Below are 26,028 nucleotides of genomic sequence, written 5' to 3' on the forward strand. Positions count from 1 at the left end.
GATGTATTCTTGGTACCGTGTCATTATTATCTCATTCGAAATAACAGGAATGGTTAGTACGTATTTTGAGCTCTAGGAAAAAAACGGGAAAGGGTGCTCTGAGCAGCTGATATGACACACAGCTATCTGACTCCCCATGCTGGCTAGCTCCCGGGGTCACCGATGCAGCCCTAGTGGTCACTTATTAGTCAAACACCAGTCCAGATGACTGCATTTTATAGATAGTTAACACTGTCGGCTTTAAGGAAAGGAGATTACTGTCAAACACACGAATGAGCCTTAGCCAATCAGGTGGCCTTAAGAGAAAATACACTGTACTTTCCCATTTCCAGCCTTTCTCTACTGCCCTGCAGACATCTGGCTTGCTAATGCCCAAATCATGTAAACCAGTTCCCTAAAAGTCCTCTCCCTCTCTCCCTTCCTCTCTCCTCCCTCTCCCTCCTTTGCTCCACATTCTATTTGTAGCAACTGTACATATATTTTCTTTTCTTTGGAGAAACCCAAAAGACACACATGCCGAGGAATCCCACCATGACTAAGTAGAATAACAATTAGCAGTACACCTTTAAATGTCTTCAGGCAAAGATTTTAGAGTGTAAATAAAAGCCTAGTCATGGGACTGGAAAGATGACTTAGCAGTTATGAGAGTATATTGCTCTTTCAGAGGACCTGAGTTGGGTTTCCAGCACCCATGCCAGGTGGCTCACAACTGCCTATAACTCCAGCTCCAGGGGATATGATTGATGCCTCTGGCTTCTGAGGGCACACATGTGTGCACACGTACACAGACACACATACTCATAATTAAAATAAATAATAAAAGTATATCTTTTTTCCCCTTCCAAACATACTAGTCAGTTTAGTAGCATAAACTCTAAATGAATTAATAAAGATAAAGAAACTTTACCTGGGAACCAAACTGCACTTGAGTTCTACATGTGATGTGAGAAAGTCTCAGGCTGTCCCTGGAACATGCAGTTAGCAGCAGGACCTGTGTCTGGCACTCACCTCCTTAGCTTTCTAATAAGAAAATCTTTGCCAAACATCTATGCTGACCAAGTGTTTTAATTATCATCAGCAGATGATGGGGACAGACATTGTCAGAGCTGCTGTGGTTCTTGTGTCTAGCACAGTTTTGGCGGCCAGTGTATTGTGCCTTACCCGTGAGAAATGACTGACAGCAGCATCGTGGAATCCCAGGGCTTGCTCCACTCCTGCCAGCTCCCTTAGTACTGGTACACACTCAAGACTCCTTTCATCTTTGGTGAGCTCAGTATATTCCAAAGCCTTTTGATAGTAGGGCAAAGCTTCTTTTGATCTTTTCTGACCTTGATACAGTCTAAAAAAACAAAAAGAAACAAAACAAAACAAAACCAAAAAACTAAAGGGATTATTTTTTTTTAAATGAGTTGCCATTCTACCTCTACTTGGCCTGATAGGATTTGCTTCTCAGACTCTGGTTCCCAGACTTGTCTCCTTGCAAGCTAGGCTTTTCCTCTAACAGGAAGCAAAGCATGACCGTCAGAATGATTGATTCTGGAATAACCAGAAATGTTTAAGTACTGGCTTCCCACTTACCAGATTTGTGACTTCTAATCATGTGTAAATAGCTTCCTCACCTATAAATTAAGAGTAACAACAGTAATGGCTTCATTGGGTCATTATGAATGTTAAATTATCTCATATTCATGAAAATAGCTAGTAGAGTCTCTTCACACACACACACACACACACACACACACACACACACACACACACACACACACACACATTAAGAGCTATGCAGGTGTTTTAGTTTAAAGAAATCTATCATTTCAGTGATGATGATCGTAAAGGGGGCCGAGATCCTGATAAATGATCTGTTTGGAAATTGTCCAAGATGGTGCTGGACACAGTAGTGCACTCCTTTAATCCCAGCACTAGAGAGGCAGAGGCAGAGGCAGAGAGGCAGAGAGGCAGAGAGGCAGAGGCAGAGGCAGAGGCAGAGGCAGGAGGATCTCTGTGAGTTGAAGGCCAGCTTGGGCTATATGGTGAGTTCCAGTACAGCCAGAGCTCTGTGGAGACCTTATCTCAAAAACCCAGAAGAAAAAAATGTTCATTGTGGGTGGAGAGATGGCTCAGTGGGTAAGAACACTTGTGTAAGCAGGAGGACCTGAGTTTGAATCCCAGCATCCAAGCAGAAAGCCAGAGACAGCAGTACACACTCTTAACCCCAGAGTTCAGAGGTAGAGACAGAAGACTACTGGAGATCCCATGTCAAGGGAACACAGCAGAGAGTAATAGAGCGGGAGTGGGGGTGTGAGGGGGTGGAGGCAGGTAGGTAAGGAGGGAGGGAGGTATTCTAGTATTGGTGATGATAATGAAAGACCCGCTCGAAATGCCCCTGAGCCCCCTGCCCCGAAGCTGCCGGGGCCTCCCAAGCCTTCACCCCGGCAGGGCTCGCGCCCCCGGCCCGCCCCGCCTGGCACCGCGCCTCGGGGCTGGGGCCGAGCAACGAGCACCAGGTGGGCAGGCCCGAGAACGAGCACCGGGTGGGCCGGCCCGAGAATGAGCACCAGGTGGGCCAGCCCGAGAACGAGCACCGGGTGGGCCGGCACGAGGGCGAGCACCAGGTGGGTCGGCACGAGAACAAACACTGAGTGAGCCGGCCTGGAGCCCTGCCCCTGAGCCCCCGCCCCGCCCGAAGAGAAACACTCCGTCCCAAGGTCAGCCATCAGGAAGGGGGGGGAATTGAGTCTGCTGTACCAGACACCAGACCTTGAGAATATGCTGATCTGGAATGGCTCTGTGTCTTATTTGAACCATCCAATAGAAATGATTCTGTATTTCGCCTCATTTGAAAGACTCTGTGTTTCACCTCATTTGAATAACTCTGTACTTTGCCTCATTTGAATAACCCTGTATAGCGCCTCATATACATTGACCAATGGGAATAGCTCTGTACAATGCCTCATTAGAATTATCCAATAGAATCCCTGCTCCTAGCTTGCGCCTTTTTCCCTATATAAGGACCCCTTTCCCTTGGCTCGGGGCGCTTAGCCACACAGAAGCTAAGTCGCCCCGGGTACCCGCGTCTCCAATAAAGCCTCTTGTTTTTTGCATCCAGTTCGTGGCCTCGCTGATTCCTGGGTGTGTGGGTCTCCCTCTACGAAAGTACCTCTTCGGGGGTCTTTCAATAAGAAATAATAACTCTGGGACAGTTATAACTGAATAAAATCTCCCCAGTACCAAGATTAAACACAAATATGGGCACACCCACACTAACTCTGCTGAAAGCAGCATGACAGGAGAAACACACAAGAATGTTCACCTTAGTTTTGCTATAATAACAACAGAAAAGTCCAAAGTACTTCAAAGTCACCACCAGAGACTGTCCACGCAGGTCACGATAAGAGTAGAAGGCCAAAGAGCCATTAATGTTAATGCTATACGGTATTAGGCCCCCAAAACGGACACCCATTTTGAGTTCTTTAGTAAAACAATAGGTTTTAAAGCTACTTTGTGCATCAGCTCCTGCATGTGGAATTTTTACAGCTAATCTAAGTGGGTACAAGTGCACAGAGAGATGTCACAAGAGATGGTCAGGAGCATGTTAGCGGTCATTCTCTCTGAGCAACTGAAGTGTGAATGGTTTACTGTCCTTGTTTATGATTTTTAAATTTCCCAAAGTCTCTTCTATATAACTATGTTACTTCTCTCCCTCTGTGTATTTTATATATACATATATATATGTACATATACAGTACATATATGTATATCTTAACATTAAAAGTAACGTTGACCGGGCATTGGTGGCACACGCCTTTAATCCCAGCACTTGAGAGGCAGAAGCAAGAGGATCTTTGTGAGTTTGAGGCCAGCCTGGTCTACAGTGCGAGTGCCAGGACAGGCTCCAAAGCTACACAGAGAAACCCTGTCTTGGAAAAAAAAAAAAAAAAAAAAGTAAAGTTGACAATGGGAAAACAGTCTTAGTTTCTTAGGACAATAATTTATGTCCCTTTAAACTATTTAGCAAGCAGAAATAAGTGACATTTACAATATTAGTCTTCAAAATATTTAGACTCTGAGATAGTTTCTCTTGTGGAATAACTTTAGGTCCAAAGTTACTTGTTTCTGTGTATGAGTGCTTTGTCTGCATGTATGCCTGCAGGCCAGAAGAGGGCATCAGAGATCCTATTACAGATGATTGTGAGCCACCATGTAGTTGCTTGGAACTGAACTCAGGACCTCTGGAAGAGAAGCCAGTGCTCTTAACCACTGCTGAGCCATCTCTCCCGCCCAGGTCCAAAGTTCTTAATGAAAGACATCAATCCCTCCTATGCTGCTCTCCACCCAGTAGCTTTAGTGTAAAAGATGCTTCCACTCCCTGGACACAGGCAAACAGACACAGCAAAGCAGGCCTCGGGCTCACTCAGTCACTTCTGGGTTGGCCGTACAAAGGAATTAACTGATAGAAGGAAAGACACTTTTCAGATCTGGGGTCTCAGTGACCACGATAAGATAAAGGGGGTGGGGTGGCTCAGTGGTTAAGATCACTTGCTGCTCTTTCAGATGACCAGAGTTCAGTTCCCAGCACCCACACTGGGTGGTTCACAGTTCAGTTCCTGGGAATCTGACACCCTCTTCTGGCCTGGGAGGGTGCTGTCATACACCCGTGTATGTGTGTGTGTGTGTGTGTGTGTGTGTATACATGTGAGAGCGAAATACTAAAATTTAACAATCTGGACTGAATGGCTTGTGAATGTGGATGCCTTCTATAATCAGAAAGAGGATGAAACACAGGAAGCGACTAGGGATAGACACATGCTTAGATCAAGCAAGGTTAGAGCTCAGAGCAATGCTGATTTGGGGGAATAAAGATTTTGACCTTTGCAACCCAACCGAGTTTGACCTTTGCACTCTTGATGAACTGAAAATGGGTATGTAATCATCATGTTTCCATACTGCATCTTACTTCCTCAGAGAAGGCCCACAGAGATCCTTGATAATGGGAGTCCTTGATCTAAACATGGTTTTATGAAATCACTTAGTCAGATAATTAGATTTCTTGGTAGAAAGGCTGGAATTTAAATAAAAAAAAATGAGCGTCAGCAAACTCTGGTGGAAGGATCATGTCTGCTCACTGGTAAACAGAGGTGGTGTGTTTGCGCATCACAGCTTTGGAACAGCAATGGTAAACCTGAATAGTTGTCACAGTGATCCTATAACCCAAACAGCCTAAAATCGTTATATCTTTACAGGCTAAGTTTGCTTGATGTCTCACTTAAAACCTAGAAAAACATCACATGCTGTGTAAATGACTTCAGATTCTTTTCTATCCAATTTGCACAAAGAACTCAGGCAAGGTCGTCCTTTCTTGTGATCAGAAATGACCCTGTCTGTCAAGGAAGGAAAGCACGCATCCTCTGCCTCCAGCACTACGGTCGAAGACACGCGAACAGAACAGAGAAACCCAAGCATCAAGATGAGTGCACCTGAGCAAACACTGTACACGGAAGCCAAGAGCAAAGCTAGTGAATGAGAAAGTAAGCGAGACGGTGATGAGGCGTCCGCATTAACTCAGCTAATAGCAATTCCTCCCCCGAGGAGGTGAGTAATGATGCAGACCACACATAACCTTCAGTGAGCTACCAACAGCACACTACTTCATGTTTAGAAAAAGGCCCGACACGTTTCGGAGTCTCAAGATGGTCCCAATCTCGCTTCTCAGAGGAAAAGTAATGGGAAAGAGTACAGGCTGGGGGCGGAGCATCAACTGCAAGCTCCACCTCAGGAGCAGAACACGCACACACTCAGCTGGACCACCCACAGGCAAGCACGCATGGAGTGTGGGCAAGAACAGACCTCTGTGGCTTCCTCATCTGAGCCCGTCCAGTCAGGTCGTGCGGAGCATGGGGGACTCCCCTGAGGCCTGCCACACACAATCAGGCCTTATGCTACAAGCAGCAGCCTCAGCTTGTCCTTGTGGAGATGTGGGCTCACCAGCGATGTCTCAGCTCTATATCCCTTCTCACCACAAACAACAGGAAGACAGTGAGTCAGAAAGATCAGTTCACAGTGATGGAAAACTGTGTGCAAATGAGCCAGGAAATTTACAGATGCAACTGAACTAAAAATAAATAAATAAATAAATGACAATGTTCTCATGAGAACAATACATATTCACCATCAAAACTAAGAAAAGATGGGTGAGTGTAATTTAAAAATATGTGAAACGAGAGCCATCAACCACATATACAAACGCCCCCCCCTGAATAAATTATAAGCCTAAGTTTATAGAGCACAATTTTGAGATGTTTTAGAGAAAAGAGAAGGAATGGAAACCTGGAACCTTCGGCAAGGAGAGTGCCTCTTCTATGAGATAAACATCTGAACAGAAAAGGCAGGCAAATTAGTTGCAGGAAATCCTAAAACTCCTAGCCCTGGGGGTGCAGCTCAGTGGTATCACATGTTCAGCAGCCACGAGGCCCTGGGTTTGACTCCCAGCCACTCACACAAATTAGAATAAAACAAGAACAATTCCAGGACCCCGGGATAGCACAAGGAAGGCGGAAGGGATGAACTGAATTCCAGAGTATGTGTAACACCTGCAACCAACAAATAACAGGGCCAGATGTATGAAGAATGCCTAAGGAGTTAATTTGTAATACAAATAGCCACATAGAAAGATGTAAAAAAGCCAGGTGTGATGGCACATGCCTTTCATTCCAATACTTGGAAGGCAGAGGCAGGTGGATCTCTATGAGTTGGAGGTCAGCCTGGTCTACAGAGCAATCTTCAAGCCAGCCAAGATAACAAAGTAAGACTATGTATCAAAAAAAAAAAAAGGTAAATAGATAATTCACAGGACAGAAATTGCAAATGTTTAGGAAACATGAAGATGTCAAGGAAAGTAATCACAGCATTTGCACCCATATGATCAGCAAAGATAAGCAGCTAGACAACATTAAATGCTGGCAAAGATGAGGAGTAACATCAATTCATATACCCTGCTGATGGGGACAGAAATAAGCAGATGGAGAGTGTTTGGGAAGCCTGGAAAGACTGGGGGTGGAGATACTTGACACAGAGTCAGCTGTCCCCCTAGGCAGACACTTGGGACATAAGTGTCCGAAGAGACGAAATAACGATTATGTACATGGTGCTCATAGTAGGTCTAAATCAGCCAAACTCAGACAAGAATCACCCAAAATGAGGAAATTAGAACAATCAATGGGGATATACCTCAAAATGTATGGGGAATGCTATTGGGGGGAGGGGGGAAGCAAGCTACAGAATGAAACTTACACACTAAGTTTGAAATAGAAAATATATATATATATATATATATATATATATATATATATATATTCAATCATACATGATCAGAAAAAAAAAACAACACTCATCTTAACATGGTAAATGCCTATTAGGATAGTGGTGAGCGCCTGACAGGTTTCCATTTGTAAGAGGTTTTCTATTTGTCGAGCTTGGTCACACACACAGGAGACTCCAGATAACATTACCTACAGTTCTATGTGCTTCAAATACTTTACTAAAGATAAACAAACAACAGCCTGGTGGACAATGTGTCACAGAAAGAAGCCTTTTCGGTGGCCCTGTGAATTTGGTGGTGCAGGTTATTACAGGGTCTCCCCACTAAACACAGGCAGAAATGGGGCTGCATGCTAATCCAGCCCACAGAGCCTTCTGAAACTCAAAGGCAAAGTGGAAAACACACTCACACTAGATTGACAAAATAGTTCATAAAAAGGGACTGAATGAGTATTATATCAAGGACCAACTAAATTACAATCTTCCCTCTATCTCCAACTCACAAAAGCATCAGTCAGTGTTGGGTACCCTTGTCTCCAGTCCCTCCTGTGTGACCTGTGCGGCAGCAATGTTTTCTCCTATCCCTTTCTATCTGTCGTGGGGGATGCTTGGGGATTTACCATCTAGTGTGCTTGTGGTGCACTTGGTAGCTTGTGGAAACACCAGACAGATGACAAGACAGATAACTCCGAACAACAGAATGCGACAGTATGTTTGGCAGGTTCACAACTTACACCATGGCATATTTTATTGAATGAAAATATATCCAGTCATTCCACAGAGCACATGACATCTAATATAGAGATGCACACTCGCTCTACATGCATTAACAGTGTTACTAAAGCCACAGAGTCTCCTCTCAGAAGTCCCTGGAGGGGGGGGGTTCGGTGAGAACACTGCACATCAGTGAATGGGAAGGAGTGTGTGGGAACACAGCTGGGGTGACAACAGGATGAGAACCAAATCTCCAAAGAGGACAAGTGGGGTTCCCAAGGGTCAACATTTGAAAAGATTTGCATCCAGGCCTCTCTACACGTGGCGAAACTTTGCTGTTTAACACATTGCCAGAATGCCATTTGGCATTAGAGAATTCCTCTGTGCTGTGCACAGCATCCTGGGCACTGACCTGAAAGAGCAGGCCCTAAGCTTGTGTGTGGACGCCTTTAATCCCAACACTCAGGAGGCAGAAGAGGCAGGCGGATCTCTGTGAGTTCCAGGCAAGTCTGGCCTATGTAGTGAGTTCCAGGATAGCCAGGGCTACATAGTGAAACCCTGTCTCAAAACACAAACAATCAAACAAAAGGAAAAGGAAAGAAGAAAGGAGACTCCAAACATGATATCACGTGGTCACAGAGAAAGCTGGGAGTGGCCGTATCGCCATCAGCAACAACACCTTGTGATTTGAAAACATTCTCCCTCATGCACCTGTACATATAAAGACAACCCGTCTCTGGGATCTAAGTGCTAGTTCCCAGAATTAAACACAATGCTGAGCACTGAGGGGGGAAGTTGTCCTGTTTCTGCTGGTGACTTTCTAATGGAAACAACTCAGGAACACGTTGACACTCTGCAAGTTCCTAAGTCATTACTGAATCCGGTGGTGCTCTGGCAGAGGAGGGAGGGGGCATGGAGGGAAGAAGCCCCAGGCCTCCCGCAGGGGTGGAAGCCTGAGCATGAGTCACTTATCTGTGTCAGGCCAGTCTGGTAGGCACCATAAAAGGAGAAGCAGAAGGAGAGGACACAGTAAAAGATGCCCTTTTAATAGGGGCAGATATCCAGAGGCTGCCTGAGACCTTCCCCTGGCCTTCCATTCCCAAGACTCATGAGAAAAGATGCCACATAGTTCATGTGTAACTATAGTCGCGTCTAAAACCAAAGCCCTGTTTCTTTCCAAAGCAAGTGGGTTTGGATAAAATATTCCTATTTCCATGAGAATACAAAGCAAAGAGATTAAATGAAAATTGCTCATTTTAAACACACAAGTTGCATGGAAAATGTCAGAGTGAAAAACCAGAAAGGCAGGGCCTGGCACATTGGAAACAACTCTATTATAACCACAGGTTATCTCCAAAGAGTTTAACTGGGTCTTTAAAGTCTTAAAGGCTACTTATTCGACACAGATGTGGACAAAGCTCGCCACCTGCTGTCCGTGTTCGGTATTGCAATTTGGCAAGCACTCGTAAGGTGGCGCCAGATTCTGGCAGAGGATATGAGAGTGTTTTGTAGCAACAGAGCTCAACACCAAGAACTGACGCATTAGTCAGGTCTCAACAGATGCAACCCATATCAGATCTGGGGCCTCGCACTTGGATGCCTCCTGCACAATGGGATAAAAAAGCTTCTCATTCCCAGCAAGAAAAGATTCTGTGTGGGTTAGCCCCCTGGTCACCAACAAATGGTCTTTCCCCTTTAGTTCTATGAATGGAGCCAGTTTGAACATTTGGGGACTGTCTTCTTTCACCCAATACTGTGTTTGTGAGAGCCATTCATGACGTTATGTAACAAGGAGCTTGACAATTGCCTTTTTATATGAATAGGTCATAGATCTTTAGCTTCTGTTTGAGGACATTTGGACTGTTCACAGTTCTCGGCTACTGAATGATGAGTCTGGGAAGATACTTGGGTGTGTGTTTTGGTGAACAAGTATGCAAAGATTTCTGATGAGTATATATTACGGGTGATACTGTTGGGTCAAAGAGTGTGAAGATGTTCAGATTCATGAGATAATGCCAGACACTTTCTTAAGAGTCCTATCCGATTCACACAAGCAGCTATAAGGGAGAGGGCACTTCTGTGTACCACGTCCCTTGCCAACACTTTGCACTATCCATCTTTTTGTAAAGTGCTAGGCCTTTTAGTGGGACCCTGGCATTATCTTCATTTTTTGTCTCCCACTTCCCTGATGACTGATGAAACTGAACAGTGTGTTCTAGACACCTGGTACACCTCCATCTCGCTGCTCTTGACCGTGGGAGTGATGTTTTGAGTTCTTGCTGTAACTTCCACAATAACAGACTATAACCTGTAATGAATTGTAAGCCAAATAAATAAGCTCCGCCCCCACTCCTTGTTGCCTTTGGTCAGGGGAACTTCATCACAGCAACACAAACAAAACTAGAACAGAGACAAAATAGACACATTCTGTGATCAAAAGAACAGAAGATGAAAGAGACATGCTGCTGTGGGCTGGCTCACCTCCCCTTCAGCAAAACCACATCAGAATATATAACAATGGCAAGCCACAGGATCGCTGATTACTCTTGGGGTTTTAAATGCATCCATCTAAACACTAATATACCAATTTGAAAAAAAAATTCAAGATGCGCTGGGTAAGGTGGCTCACGCCTTTTATCCCATCACTCAGAAGGCAGAGGCAGGGGAATCTCTGTGTTCAAGGCCAGCCTGGTCTACAGAGGCACTTCTGGGCAGACACGCTGCCACCCATGATGCCACAGCTAGAAATGAGTACACACTGGGACAGCTTGGGAAATCACATACATCTGCAGACTAAAACCCTCATTGGAATCAGCTCCGATTAGCCAAAGTGAAGTTTCTAACTGAGATATGAAATCCTAAGAATGTGATGAGTGATGATAACACCATCGTCAAAACATGAGCTGCTTTGTAGTTTAATGACAGGTACTGCTCCTTCAGGGGACCCCAGTTTGGTTCCCAGTACCCACATCAGATGGATCACCATCATCTTGACTCCGGGGCCAGGGATCTTACATCCCCTTCTGGCCTCAGGCACTGCACTCATGCACAGACCCACACATATACATACATATTTTTATCATAAAACGTATGAGGTAGCTGGGCCATAGTGGCCCACACCTTTAATCCCAGAACTTAGGAGGCAGAGCAGGTGAAGCTCTGTGAGTTCCAGGATAGCCAGGACTGTTTCACAGAGAAACCCTGTCTAGAAAAAACAAGCAAGCAAACAAACAAAAACCCTAACAACAAACAATATGGAAAAACAAAAAATCCAGGATAGCCAAAAACAATCCAGTACAATAAAGAAACTTTAGGAGGCATCACCATCCCTGACTTCAAGGTCTACTATAAAGCTACAATAATGAAAACAGCTTGGTATTGGCACAAAAACAAACAGGTGGACGAATGGAATAGAATCATGGACCCTGATGTTAATCCACACACCTATGAAAGCCTGATTTTTGACAAAGCTAAAATTATACAATGGAAAAAAGAAAGCATCTTCAACAAATGGTGCTGGCATAACTGGATGCTGACATTCAGAAGAATGCAAATAGATCGTCATGCACAAAACTCAAGTTCAAATAGATCAACAACAACAACAACAAAATAAACAACCACACTGAACCTCATAGAAGAGAAAAATGGGAAGCAACCTTGAATGCATGGGCACAGGAGACCACATTCTACATATAATACAGTAGCACAGACACTGAGAGAAACAATAAATAGGACTTCTGTAAGGCAAAAAAACAAAACAAACAAAAAAAAAAAAACATGGTCAACAAGATAAAATGGCAGCCCACAGAGTGGGAAAAGATCTTTGCCAACCCCACATCTGACAGAGGGATGATCTCTGAACTATACAAAGAACTCAAGAAACTAGACTTCAAAAGACCAAATAATCCAATTACAAAATGAGGTACAGATATAAACAAAGAATTCTCAACAGAGGAATCCCAAATGGCCAAAAGACTCTTAAGGAACTGCTCAACATCCTTAGTCATCAGGGAAATGCAAATCAAAACAACTCTGAGATACCATCTTACTCCTGTCAGAATGTCTAAAATCAAAAGCACTGATGACAGTTTATGCTGGAGAGGATGTGGAGAAAGGAGATCACTCCTCCTCTGCTGGAGGGAGTGCCAACTTGTACAGCCACATTGGAAACCAATATAGTGGTTTCTCAGAAAATTGGGAATTGATCTACCTCAAGACCCAAAAATACCACTCTTGGGCATATACCCAAAGGATGCTCAATCATACCACAAGGACACTTGCTCATCCATGTTCACAGCAGTATTATTTGTAATAGCTAGAACCTGGAAGCAACCTAGATGCCCCTCATCTGAAGAATGGATAAAGAAAATGTGGCACATTTACACAATGGAGTATTACTCAGTGGTAAAAATAAACAAAAACAAAAACAATGACATCTTGAAATTTGCAGACAAATGGACAGAACTAGAAAAAAACTATCCTGAGTGAGGTAATCCAGACCCAGAAAGACAAATATGAATCTTCATCCAGCAACTGATGGAAGCAGATGCAGAGATCCACAGCTAAGCACTGGGCCGAGCTCCTGGAGTCCAGTCGAAAAGAGGGAGGATTGGTAATATGAGCAAAGGGGTCAAGACCATGATGGGGAAACCCACAAAAACAGATAACCTGAGCTAGCAGGAGCTGACTGACTCTGGACTGACAGCTGGGGAACCTGCATAGGACTGAACTAGACCCTCCAAATGTGGGTGACAGTTGTGTGGCTTGGGCAGTGTGTGGGGACACTGGCAGTGGGACCAGGATCTATCCCTAGTGCATGAACTGGCTTTTTGGAGCCCATTTCCTATGAAGAGATACCTTGCTCAGCCTAGACACGGGGGGCGGACCTTGGTTCTGCCTCAAGATAGTGATGGGACAGACTTCTTGACTCCCCATGGGAGGCCCTACCCCCTCTGAAGAGAAGATAGGGGATAACATGGGGGGAAGTTGGGGAGGTGAAAGGAGGGAGACTTGGGATTGGTATGTTAAAAAAATAAAGAACATTTAAAAAACTTGAGGTAGAGGGAAGTTATGGAGACTTTGATATTTGGATGGGAAATACTTTCTAAACAAAACCCAAAGGCATAAATTAAAAAAGGGGGAAAAGGGATGAATATGCCTGTGGTAGAATGAAGAATTTCTATATTATGAAGAACACCATAGACAAAACAAAGGGCAATAGATATAAGAAAATATAGTCAACATAATTCACATGGATAGCAAATGAGAAAAATCTCGATTATTAGTGTGAAAAGCACAGAGAATTCCAAAAGAAAGATAAGATAGGCCTTCACGGGCTATTTGTGGAAGGAAAATCCCAAATGGCTCACAGGCACACAGAGGTATTCAAACTCATTAATTCAATAAAGAAAGTAAAGGAAATGTAAAAATCATTGGGTAGCATGTCCTAACATACTTCAGGACAGCAAGTTAGAAAGAGTCACAGTGCCAAATATTGTTGAGACTGTAGCAAGATAGGACCCCATCCATCCTGCAAGATGCCATGTAGCTGGGCATAGCAAGGGGTCAGTGCCTAGTGAACTTGCAGTGTGTTGCTATCCTGTAACCTAGGAATCCCATCCCAGAGGGAGATGAAGGGGCAGCAGGGATGGGCAGAGCAGGCAGGAAGTAAGTTCGGGAAACCATGAGAGGATCTGTGTGACCATTGGGCGTGTGTGTATATGTGGGATGAGTGCATTCCACATCAAATAACAAGTGTTGCTGGTGTTTGTCTTCATTGGGCTGCTCTGTCATGACAGTGTTGCTCTTTATTGGACAATGACCTTGGGCGAAGTCATGGACAGAGCCTAAGAGTCTTCAGTCATCATGCATACAAGTTCTAAACTGGAAACTTACTGTGCAAAGAACAGCTTGATCCGAGCTTGGATTTCTACCCATTCCTCCTTTATAATGTTCCCACATTGCAGCATCTCCTTGGAAAGTCTTTCCGCTTTCACCAAGTTCTCTGAGGCTTCTTTAAATCTGGAATATGTTCAGGAAAAGTCCCACTGGTTCCTAGATTCTGGAACCCCACATCCTGGACTTTCTTTGCTCATATATTATTTCCTGTTATCCCTGAATCAACTAGCAGCTTTTTGTTTGACTTTGAGATCTAACTACCAGAATCACAGCAACGATGCTTTGTGTTTGTGAAGATTAGAAGCAAAAGGATACTTTTGAAGGGACAGCAGGGCTTTCCCCAGGGTACAGAAGAGATCTATGGAACACTTGAAGATATCTGTATTGTCATGATAGGGGTTCTCAATGGAGTTGGCCAGGATTTCTTTGGCTTTTTCTGCATGTTGCTTTGCTTGTAGTGACAGCCCTGTGGACAGAGAAGCAGAAGTGTCAATTTCTCTTTAATCTCAGCTGGTCAGGAACATGACTCTCCACAGCCAGGAAACCTGGCAAGGTCACTGCATGCTGTCCAGTAGCACACAAGACATCCATCTGGGAGGCAGGAACTAGTCCCTTGACTGTAACAACCAAAAAAGTTGTTTTTATGTCAAGTATTCAAGATGAAAAACATTTCCCAAAGTGGCCTTTTAAGAAATAAAATAAGCACAGCGAGCTGGAACTGAACAGCTTTGAAACATCATCAGTATCAGATGTACAATATAAATAATTATCAAAACACAAATGGAATGCAAGGACCGCAGCATTCTGGGAAGGAAGCAAGCTATTCAGGAATTGTGAGCCTGTCTGAGTGACAGTCATCTAAATGAAATACTAAAAATTCTGAGTCTTCTGCTCACCCGTTTGTAGCCATAATATTAAGGAGTCCTTTTAGCATGACACAAACATAGTGGCTACAAATCCTTACAAATGCAACCCCCAGGAGGTAAGGGCCTACTGTGCTGTCATCACTTATTCCTGTACAGCCACAGATGAACATGAGACAGACTAACAAATGTTATTACTGATTTCCCCATGTGCTCCAGAGTTCTTCAAGAGGCTGATTAGCCTGCAGGAGGGGTGAGATTAAGGAATACCAGCTAGGGAGTCTGTGCTTTGTACCCTCCCCACACACTCCCACCTTCCACCCTCACACCAACACCCCCTTCCACTCATATCCATACATCTCCAGCTCCGTGTTCTGGATTACACTTAATTGTATCTCAGCTCTTTGCAAAAGCTGTCAAAATATGAAGTTAATTCCATTCCCGTGTCTATGAAACAGAAACAATATGCGTTCTAATGGAGAGAAGCAAGCCTATGTTCTTCATGTGGGAACTCTTGGCAGAACTCTGTGTGTCATATTTTAAAGGCGTAGCTTTAACTTGGCTGTCGGGAATTTATCACTGTTATTTGTCTACATGTCACACCTATAGTGATGGGCTGTGATTACAAGTAGAACCCTTTCCCTTAGAACCTGAATTTAGCCAAGCGATGGTGGCGCACACCTTAAATCCCAGCACTTGGGAGGCAGAGACAGACGGATCTCTGTGAGTTTGAGACTAGCCTGGTCTACAGAGTGAGTTCCAGGACAGTCAGGGCTACACAGAGAAACCCTGTCTCAAAAAACAAAAACAAAATAAAAAAGAACTTGAACTTAATCTACTGGAGACAGCACAGGTTCAGTTTCAAGAGCATGGGCTCTTGAGACTGCCCAGAATGAATCCTCTACTCTATCACTCACTATGAAACTGGTCTCAGCTACCTTGATGGTGAAGGGAAGTAACAAGAGTATCCTAACACACACACACACACACACACACACACACACACACACACACACACACACGAGTGAAGCCCGAGACCTTGCAGAATAGTGAATACTGTTTTGACTTTAAATTGAGAGAGAAAGACCCATGCAGCAGGGAGTGGGCTGCAGCAGGAAGGCAGGATTTGAAATGCCAGATGGCAGGACACTGGTGCTGGCATGCGATTCCCAGGTCCGAGTCTCAAATCAGCCGCTTATAAACAATGTGATTTTGCAGCAAGCTGTTCCCACTCAGATTCATTTTCTCTAACTCTAGAAAACCCTGAGGAGGTGTTACTGAGATGATCTCCAATGCCTCCTCTGGCTCTGATGGCCTTTGACTAACAGGTAAGAATGATCTGACCTTGCAATACTTTCTAGTTGTAGGGCCACTCACTAGACCTGGGAAGTTTGTGTTGCCAACATTCCATCACTGCTCTTCAGCAGATGAACTGCATGCGTGTGGGGGCGGGGAGTGGGGGGGGGTGAGAGTGTGCTGCGGTATACCTTGTGTGAATTAGCATAGCCAGCAAGTAGAAAACACCACATGGTGAGTGTCTGCTTTTTTACCTTTCCGAACCCATCTCCACCGTCTGTTTTCCTCTTATGATGCTTGACCCCTGCACATCCTAAGCTGGCCAAAACCAGCTTCTTTCCCCGTACCAGGAGAACCCAAACCAGGTCTGACCTTATCAGACGATGCCTTCATTTCAGTAATGCTCCAGTATAGTCTGAATGGGGTGTCTCCAAACCCCAGGATATTTTGGTGGGTGGGAGAGTCTCCTTTTCTTTTGATCATGCTTAGCAAGGAAACCTAAAGTAGCTAGTAGTTTCACCTTAGCTTTTTAAGTTGTATAAGCTAATGCCAGCTTGGTTTAGCCTTTCATGTTTTGACAACTTATACTCAAGAGTCTCTGTCTCTGTCTCTCTCTCTGTCTCTCTCTCTGTCTCTCTCTCTGTCTCTCTCTCTGTCTCTCTCTGTCTCTCTCTCTCTGTCTCTCTCTCTGTCTCTCTCTCTGTCTCTCTCTCTCTCTCTCTCTCTCTCTCTCTCTCTCTCTCTCAGCACTCTGCCTCCCACCTCTCTGGAAAACTATGACTGGGTCCACTCAAAGCCGCCATTCCATGGCTTGGCTTCTTTCCTGCCACCATTGGATCCAACAGATTATCTTCCAAGAACTATAATTTTAAGATGACAAAAAACAAACAAGAAAACCCACATCACAATCTTCCTTTCTTCCTGTTCATACCTACATGCTATACACCTTACTGATTCTTTCTGAAAGATTTTAGTTTGCTGAGAGAAAAAGTCTTAAAAGATTTTAGTTCACAGAGAGAAAAAGTTTCTCACAGGCCTTGGCCCGTTACAAGGAAGCTGGCCCCAACCCCGGGCACATCCTATGGTTTAGACGGGGGCAATCGCCAAGACAACCCTCTTTGGGTCACACCTGGCTGGCCAACAGACAATCAAGGACCTTCCAGGGTACGTTCTATGGTTTTTCCTTTGTAAAAAAGCAGGTCACACCTGGGTGACCACTCTAACATGAGATCATACTTTGCAATCAATCACTTTGTGCCCCTTGCCTGTATGCTGATCTGCGGTTTTTTCCTATATAAGGAGCCTGTAACCCTTGCTGGGGTGTGCAGCTTTCCCAATATTGCTGACACCCGAAAGCACATTCGTTCAATAAACCCTCTTGCTTTTGCAGCTCTTGGTCTGGTTTCTGAGTCTTGGGGGCTCCTTGGGATCCTGAGGCCCTCAGGGGTCTGGGGGTCTTTCATTCCTAAAAGGAAATCGATTCTTAGTACTTGGAAAGGAGAACCAGGAAAACATGATCCCTCTGGTATGGATCAGTTCAGGGACAGGGAGGGAGAATAGAAGGCCATCAGCTGATGAGCTGATCCCTGCTGGTGGGAGAGAAGCTCACCTTTCAGCTGGAGGTAGCCTTGAGCCAGATTAACATATGCCTCTGCTAGTTTCCAATGTGAGTCGCCATAGCAAATTCTTGTCAATGCCACACAGCGCACAAGCTCCTGGATGGCCTGTTTGTACTGTCAGAAGAAGAAAATGAGTTTACCAGGTAGACACCTTAGAACCTGAGAGTCGCATGGCCTACTTGTAATTATATCTACCTAATAAATATTTACTGAGTGCTTTCTATGTGCTGAGCACAGGCCAGAGAATCAAAAATTATCTGTCTGGGGTAGTAAAGGGTTCATCTGGTTGGATGAAGTACACTCATTTCGGGAAGTACATACAATTTCCTGGTGGAAAATACGGCATGATGAATTAAAACTAGGCAAGTACAACAGACATTTGATCGCCTCCTAGGTGTTCAGGCTAGCATTCAGTGAACAGCTCCTATAGGTCCAGGTGAAAGTGGTAGTGGTTCACTCTCCTTGGCATCTGTGATGACTAATACTGTCACTTTGACAGATCTGGAATCACCCAAGAGACACAGCTCTGGGTCTTATGGAAGGTGTTTTCAGAGAGTTTTAACTCTGAACCTGGACATCACCACCTCATGGCTGGGTGAGATTCTAGATTGAATAAAAAACGTAAGGCAAGCTGAGCACCGGCATCCATCTCTCATTTCTCTTTTCTTCCTGACTGGATGTGACATGATCAACCACTCAATGCTCCTACTGCAGTGGTGGTATGCACCCCCCAACTGTGACCCAAACAAATGTCTTCTCTTTGAGTTGCTTTTGCCACAGAAACGAAGACTCAAAATACCAAGAGCAGGAAAGACAAAGACAAGGCTGATGTTGTGGGATATTTTGATCACACTCTGACACTCCCAAGACTGCCAATAAAGTTTACTTTGAATCAGAGGGCAGAGCTAGCTACTATCTGACCAGAATTAGCCATAAAGTTTTTGGAGAACCCAGAACATACAGAGCGACACAGGAAGTAGTGAGGAGGAGCTTAGAAAGATTTGTGGCTCCTTTTGGATGCAGGAAAGAGAGAGGAGGTCACTGGTCGCCTCTCCACCACTTCTCTGATCAATTGGGTTTTCACCCCAATATCTGGCTCCCGAGTTTTATTTAATAATAGAACAATATAAGTAATTGCTTCAGGCTGGGAACCTGCAGCAGACTGAAGGAGACTGAAGAGATACTGCATCTATACTCAGTGTGGACTCCTATCTAGTCATGAATCTGTTTTTGTTTGTTTGTTTTTGCAAATCATGTGACACTATTACATAAGTATTAGTTTCCTAATTTCAATCACTGTGCTGTGGTTATATGGGAGAATATTCTCATTCTTAAAGAGAAATTATTATATTTTATATGTAGCATATAGTTCTATATATTATATATAATATGTTCACATACTATCTATAGTATCTATAACCTGTTCTTAGCTGAAATAATGACAGTAAGGGGAAAGAGAGTGAGCCAGAATGAACACACTGGGATGCAGCTCAGTGGCACAATAAACAGATGAATAAATGATTAAAATAAATGCTGACAACTGTTGAGCCATAACTTTTTAAAAATTTTATTTATTAATTATGCAGTGTTCTGCCTGCACATACACCTGCAGGCCAGAAGAGGGCACCAGATCTCATTACAGATGGTTGTGAGCCATTATGTGGGTGCTGGGAATTGAACTCAGGACCTCTGGAAGAACAGCCAATGCTCTTAACCTCTGAGCTATCTCTCTAGCCTGAGTCAGAACTTTTCTGTCTGAATGTATTTTAAATTGAACAGTTACATAGAAATGGTTGTTTTTTTAGAATAAGTTACACCAAGTAGACCATGGTGGAAGATTAAGATCTTGTAGGGCATTCAGCTTGTAATATGCAAGGTCCTAACTGGACTGATTGCTTCTCTAACCATGTGCCATCTCAGCCCGTGGCATCTTCTCTTCAAGTCAGACATGGCACACTCAAGCCTGCCCCTTAGCTCCATCCTGCTCACTGTCATATCCTAGGTATCTTTACTGGAACCACGGAATCAAGAAATGCTTGTGCCATCCTAGACACAGGAAGGCAGTTTGTGACTTACACATGCTGAGGGCCTTTGTGCATGAAGTATTTCTTCTGTGAAGCCATGGCTGAGCAGCTGGTCCGGAGCTTACTCAACACCAGTGTTGACACACAATAGGTAGGGAATGAACACAGGTTCGTTTGATTCGCTCAAGAAGGGCAGAGGTATGCCTCCAGTCACCCAGGCAGATGGCGTCTTAGGTCAGAATGTACCGGTCCCTCTGCCTCTCTCATTGATCTTATCTCTTATGCTCCCTCTAAAGTCAGTCCCATCAATTTACGTTTTCACATTTCTTTCAGAGGAGCTCAGCTTTTCTGCCTTACCTCCAATTCTTCGTACTTCCTTTTCAAGACTGTTGCAACTATTCCCTCTAGCCTAGCCCCCTCTTCTAGTGACATTTATTTCTCACCCAGCCAATGAACAGCTATGGAGTGGATCTTCCTCTGCCTGTGGCCTTTTCCTCCTGACAGTCCTGAGAAGTCCCTCCAGTGTTTCAAGGGGACATTAGAACCCTTTGTTGGAACAGTGGGTGCATTTCAGATCCTGGATTCTATCCGTTGTGCAGCTTATTTCTCACCATGTCACCAAAGCCTTTGTTCCAGTGGCCCTTGTAGTTCCTCAAAGAGACTGTGCTCCTCAGGTCTTTGGCACTTTTCCATCCACCATTTTTGTCCCTAAGGCTTCTGTCTCTTCCTCATCAGGAAGACTCCTAAGCACTGCTTCTAGTGCACTTTCATCAACTCCCATCCCAGGAACCTCACTGTATTTGTTGTGCTTCCGCCATTTTCTGATTTGTATGGATACCATATGAACCTGCTGCAGAACTCATCACAGCGACTGTCCTTCTATCATCTCAGTCCAACCATACAAAAATCCCTCTAGGGCTGTGATCTTCCACTATGTGCTTCTGGCACTTTCACAACACTAGGAAAACATTAGGCATAGAAGAAGTATTTGTGAAATATATGACTGGACAAATAGGGTCTGGCATATGAGAATGAGCGAGTGACCGGGTAACCTTTGTGAGGGGGCATGGGAAGGAAGACGAAAGGAACAAGAAAAGTAAGAGTTTTCCAATGGGCTGCACATAAGCAGAAGTTTCATTCAGTCTGTGCTGTAAGCCACCATAGGTCTGACCTGTGCTAAAACTCAATGTATTCTTTAATTTCCTGTTACTGTGGTCAAAATGCCCAATAGAAACAACTCGGGAAGAGTTTGCTTTAACTCAGGGTTTCTGAGGGCTCAAGTCTATCATGACAAGGAGAGTGTGGCAGGAGGGGCAACTACATCACAGCAGGCAGGAAGCAAAGCAAAATGCTGGCCCTCATAAACATTCTTCCTTTCTCCTCATTCATTTCACTAGAGCCTAAGCCCATGGGGATGTACCATAGGTACTCAGTCAACGTTGGCCTTTAACCTTCAGTTATTCTTTTCTGGAAACACCTTCACAGACACACTCACAGGTCTGGCTCACTGATCTCCTAATGATTCTGAATCCAGTCATGTTGACAATGAAAACCAGTCATTATACTCAATAAACATTTGCTGTTGGCATGCCAACCAACCACTGGGGTAGGAGTAGGAGGGCCCTACACAGGCTCTCTTGAATCTCTTTAATCTCAGGCTTGAGGTTAGGGATGTAGCCCATCTACCTTGGCCTAAGGTTACAGATGTGATCCATCTACCTTGGCCTGAGGTTAGGGATGTAGCCCATCTACCTTGGCCTGAGGTACCTTGGCCTGAGATTAGGGATGTAATCCATCTACCTAAGCCTGAGGTTAGAAATGTGGTCCATCTACCTTGGCCTGAGGTTAGGGATGTAGTCTGTCTACCTTGACCTGAGGTTAGAGATGTAGACCATCCACTTTGCTTCTCATGCTTGTGATGAGGGCACAGCTCTCAGACAGCAGGTATATGACCTCAAGGCTCCTTACCTCACAGCTGCTCGAGTAGGATTTTGCTCTCTCTTCACACAGGTGGAGTTTCTCTCGAGGGGGCTGGAACAGGGCTGTCTGAAGCAGCTTGTTTGGGATCCTCTTTTTAGAAGTGACACTGACTGCAGCAATGACTTCGTCAAGGTGGTTGGGCATGAGGACTTCCTGGGATTCTTGCATATTTTCAAACACATTGTCTTCTTATTGTCAAATGAAAAAGAAAGGATGACCATTTTCAGAGCCACTTCTAAATATTCACATTTTCTCTCTCTCTAGGACTCTAGATTAACATCTAGGAAAATGTCAACGTGATGCTTATGACTTCTTTAAAATGAAAAACATTTTATCTCAAAGGGGCATGGTGGCTGGTGCTGGCTTCTTTTTCAAGTCTCGGGCTTATTTCCAGCTAAACAAAACACAGATGACTCAAGAGAAATTACGTGAGTCGGAACAATGGAGTTATCAGTAAATGAGCACATATTGAATCAACTGAACTCCAATTGACCTTGGGGAATAAAGTAAATGAGTGTTGTTAAATTGGAATAAAATGGAGTAATTTATCTTATTGCCTAAAATTATAACAACCACAAAAGAACAAAACAACAATACAAACCCTAGACAGATTAAAAAAAAAAAAAGTAAAGAAAAAGCAAACAGAAAAGGTTTAAAAGACAGGACCCTGGCAATGACATCGATTATTGATTTTCCCCTTCTCCTCCCAGTCCCTCCCCCCTGCCTCCCCTCTGAGATACCCCCCCATCTGCTCCTCCTCCATTTCTATTCAGAAAAGGGCAGGCCTCCTATGGATACAGACAAAACATGGCATTTGGTTGTAGTAAGACTAAGTACCTCATCTTGTACTAAGGCTAGACAAGGCAACCAAAATCCAGCAAAAGAGTCAGAGACAGCCCCTGCTCCCACTGTTAGGAGTTCCACAAGAAGACCAAGCTGCACAACTGTCAGGTATATGCAAAGGGCCTAGGTCAGTCCCATGCAGGCTCTCTGTTTGTCGGTTCAGTTTCTGTGAGTCCCTGTGAGCCCAGATTAGGTCTGTGGGTTTTCTTGTGATGTTCTCTGGCTCCTACAATCCTTAGTCCCTCTCTTCAGCAGGACTGGCCTAATGTTTGGCTGTGGGTCTGCACCTGTTTCCACCAGTTGCTGGATGATACCTCTCTGATGACAACTGGATTAGGCACTAATCTACGAGTATAGCAGAACATCGTTAGGCATCATTACATTGGCATTTTTTTTTCTCTAATCATGTTTGGTTCTATCCTAGGTCTCTGGGCCATCCAGCCTCTGGGTCCTGGCATTCTAGGCAGTCAGAGATGTTCTCACTCTGTTGGCATGGGTCTCAGGCTGGACCAGTCATTGGTTGGCCACTCCCACAGTCTCTGCACTCTGGAGGCAGAAGCAGGCAGATCTCTGTGAGTTCAAGGCCAGCCCAGTCTACAAAGTGAGCTCCAGGACAGCCAAGGCTACACAAAGAAACCCTGTCTCAAAAAAAAAAAAAAAAAAAAAAAAAAAAAAAAAAAAAAAAAAAAAAAAGGAAAGAAAACCAACCAAGACCCCAGTTGCCTCAGTTTATTACTTTGAGTGTTTCCAGGGCACAGGGCAAGGGGAAAGAATCAAGAAGTTACTAGTGGACTCTGAGTTGGAAGAGAACTGAGAGCTCAGGAGACTTCAGCATGGCTAGAGTTTCCAGGACAGTTTACTGAGAAGGAGAATGTTGCACAGGGAGAGGGCCTGAGATTAACAGAGGAGTCTCCTCAGACATGGGGAGAGATGTTTGTTAGTATTCAGGCATCTGTACTGGTCTGCCCTTGGGGTTCTGACAGGATATGCCCTCAGCTGCAGCCACTATAAGAGCACCTCCTGTACACAGTCACCACATTCCCTTTTAAAAGAGCTCTGCCCACCTTCCATATTTCTCTTTTTCTTTTTTTTTTCTCTTTGTCGCTTTCTGTCTCTCTGTTCCTTTATCTATCTCAGTTTCTCTACATGTTTCTGCCCCCCACCTCTCTTTTCTCTTCTGTTGTCTCCCCTCTCCCCTCCCTTTTCCATTCCCTTTCTCTTCAGCACTGCTTTTAAATTACAACAATGTCAGTCAGCGTGTCAGAAAGACCCTGCTGTAAGTTAAATAAAAGTGCCTCAAACCCATTCAGGTTAACACTGTCTGTTCTCAGAAATTAAACAAGAAAATTAGGTATTTGGCAAAGTACTCAGAAAGGTGCATTTTCCTCAGCAGTGGAGAATAATAAACCTCAGATCGAACACTACTTAGATCTACTTGACCAATGAGATTCCGGAAATGAAGGCTCATGTTGAGAACATTCAGCTAAAACCGACCCCAAATTAATGTGGATGTTGGATTAACAGAAAAGGACACCAAAACAGTTATTGTAGTTGCATTTCCTGGAATATAATTCCACGGAGGGGAAAAAAACTTTTTCAAAAGACTCAGAACTTGGCGATATGTAATGTGTGAGAGAGAAAAATATTCTAGGTTGGAGTCTACCTGGGTGACAGGTTAGACACTGGAGAAGGAAAAGAAGAGCAGACTTGCAGACACAGCAACAGAAACTATTGGAGAGGAAAAAAACCCAGTGACTGAGCTATGAGGCAAGAGCAACTTGCAACATATGCAGATGACCTAGGTCGATAAAGGCAAGCAGGTGGGAGGCTGGTGTGAACAAATCATGGCCAAACTTTCTCCAAATTGAGGAAATTATAATCCCAGAGATCTAGGAAGCCCAATAAACAGGAAAACCAGAAACACAAAAGAAAATTAATGGAGGCATAACATAACCAAAAACCATGAAAAAGAAAAATCTTCACAGTCAGGGAAGAAGAAACACTATGTACCCACAATAAGATAAGCTGGGTTTGGTGGTGCATGCCTGTAAAGCTAGCGCATGGGAGGTGGAGGAAGGAGAATCAGGAGTTCAAGACTATCCTCTGCTAATGAGATCCTGCGTTAGCTTGCTTCTCTGATGCTACAATAAACACCATGACCAAAAGCGACTTGAGGAGGAAAGGGTTTATTTGGATCATACTTCTACGTCACAGCCCATCTGGCCAGGCACTCAAGCAGGAGTCTGGAGACAGAACTGAAGCAGAGACCATAGAGGGGTGCTGCCTACTGGCTTTTTCTCTGATCACTTGGTCGGCCTGCTTCTTTATACAACCCAGAACCACTTTCCCAAGAGTAGCCCCCACCACCCACAGTCATTTGGGCCCTCCCACATCAATCAGTAAGAAAATACGTTTAGACTTGACGATAGGTAAATCTGAAGGAGAAATCCTCTCCCCTGATGTGACCTCATTCTAAGTGACCCCAGCTTCTGTCAAGTTGACAACAACAGGAAAACTAGTCAGCCCAGCTCAATTAGTAAAAGGCAAAGCAAACACTGGTATAGCTGTACAGGGAAATACTACTCAACAGTGAAAAGGGATTGACTGTGCTGTGCGAGTAAATCTCAAAATAGCTATGCCAAGGTGGGGAGCAGAACACTTCATTAGGCAGAACTGGTGAGCCACAGGTCTTTAGCAGGGAAGGGGGATGGAGGTGTCCCCAGGCTACTAATCTCTAACCAGCAGACAAGGTCACCTAGCTCTGAAAGGTAGAGTGGCCACTGATATTGAAGCTTCAGACACTCTGGTACCATCCTGATGACTTTTACATATCAGGGTTCAGTCCATACTCACTTGGTTGACTTTTTCTTCAAATCTACATCCCTCCACCCCCCCCCGACACACACTTTATTTAAATTACAAACAAGATTGTTTTACATTCAATCCCAATTCCCTCTCCCTCCCCTCCTTCCCTGCCCCCCACTAACACCATACCTATGCCATACCTTTTCTGCTCCCCAGGGAGGGTGAGGCCTTCCATAGGAGGATCTTCAGAGTCTGTCATATCCTTTGGGATAGGGCCTAGGCCCTCCCCCATGTGTCTAGGCTGAGGAAGTATCCCAAATCTATGTGGAATTCGCTCCCAAAGTCCATTCCCATGCTAGGGATAAGCACTGATCTACTATAGAGGCCCCATACATTTCCAAGGCCTCCTCACTGACACCCATGTTCATGGGGTCTGGATCAGTCCTGTGCTGGCTTCCCAGCTATCAGTCTGGAGACCATGAGCTCTCGCTTGTTCAGGTCAGCTGTTTCTATGGGCTTCACCAGCCTGGTCTTGACCCCTTTGCTCATCACTCCTCCCTCTCGGCAACTGGATTCCATGTCAGTTCAGGGTTTAGCTGTGGGTATCTGCTTCTACTTCCATCAGCTGCTGGATGAAGGCTCTAGGATGGCATAAGGTAGTCATCAATCTCA

General features: G+C 44.4%; 1 protein-coding gene across 6 annotated transcripts in view; it reads right to left on the reverse strand.

Moving 5' to 3' along the window:
* Positions 1-26,028, reverse strand: part of Ttc23 (tetratricopeptide repeat domain 23) — a 74,073-nt gene that overhangs the window by 30,401 nt on the left and 17,644 nt on the right. For 4 of the 6 annotated variants that reach the window (XR_004769152.1, XM_027408122.2, XM_027408125.2 and 1 more), the window contains 5 exons: positions 21,697-21,896; positions 17,695-17,818; positions 14,242-14,392; positions 13,924-14,049; positions 1,162-1,339 (listed from right to left, as the gene is read on the reverse strand). Coding sequence is in view for 5 of the 6 variants with exons in the window: in XM_027408122.2 (XP_027263923.1) it covers positions 1,162-1,339; positions 13,924-14,049; positions 14,242-14,392; positions 17,695-17,818; positions 21,697-21,896 (779 nt within the window). In the remaining variant the exon portion in view is untranslated. The remainder of the gene's footprint in view (positions 1-1,161; positions 1,340-13,923; positions 14,050-14,241; positions 14,393-17,694; positions 17,819-21,696; positions 21,897-26,028) is intronic. The other 2 variants (XM_027408123.2, XM_027408126.2) reach the window with 1 other exon arrangement.

This window comes from Cricetulus griseus, chromosome 3 (genome assembly GCF_003668045.3).
Source record: "Cricetulus griseus strain 17A/GY chromosome 3, alternate assembly CriGri-PICRH-1.0, whole genome shotgun sequence".
Classification (NCBI taxonomy): Eukaryota; Metazoa; Chordata; class Mammalia; order Rodentia; family Cricetidae; genus Cricetulus; species Cricetulus griseus.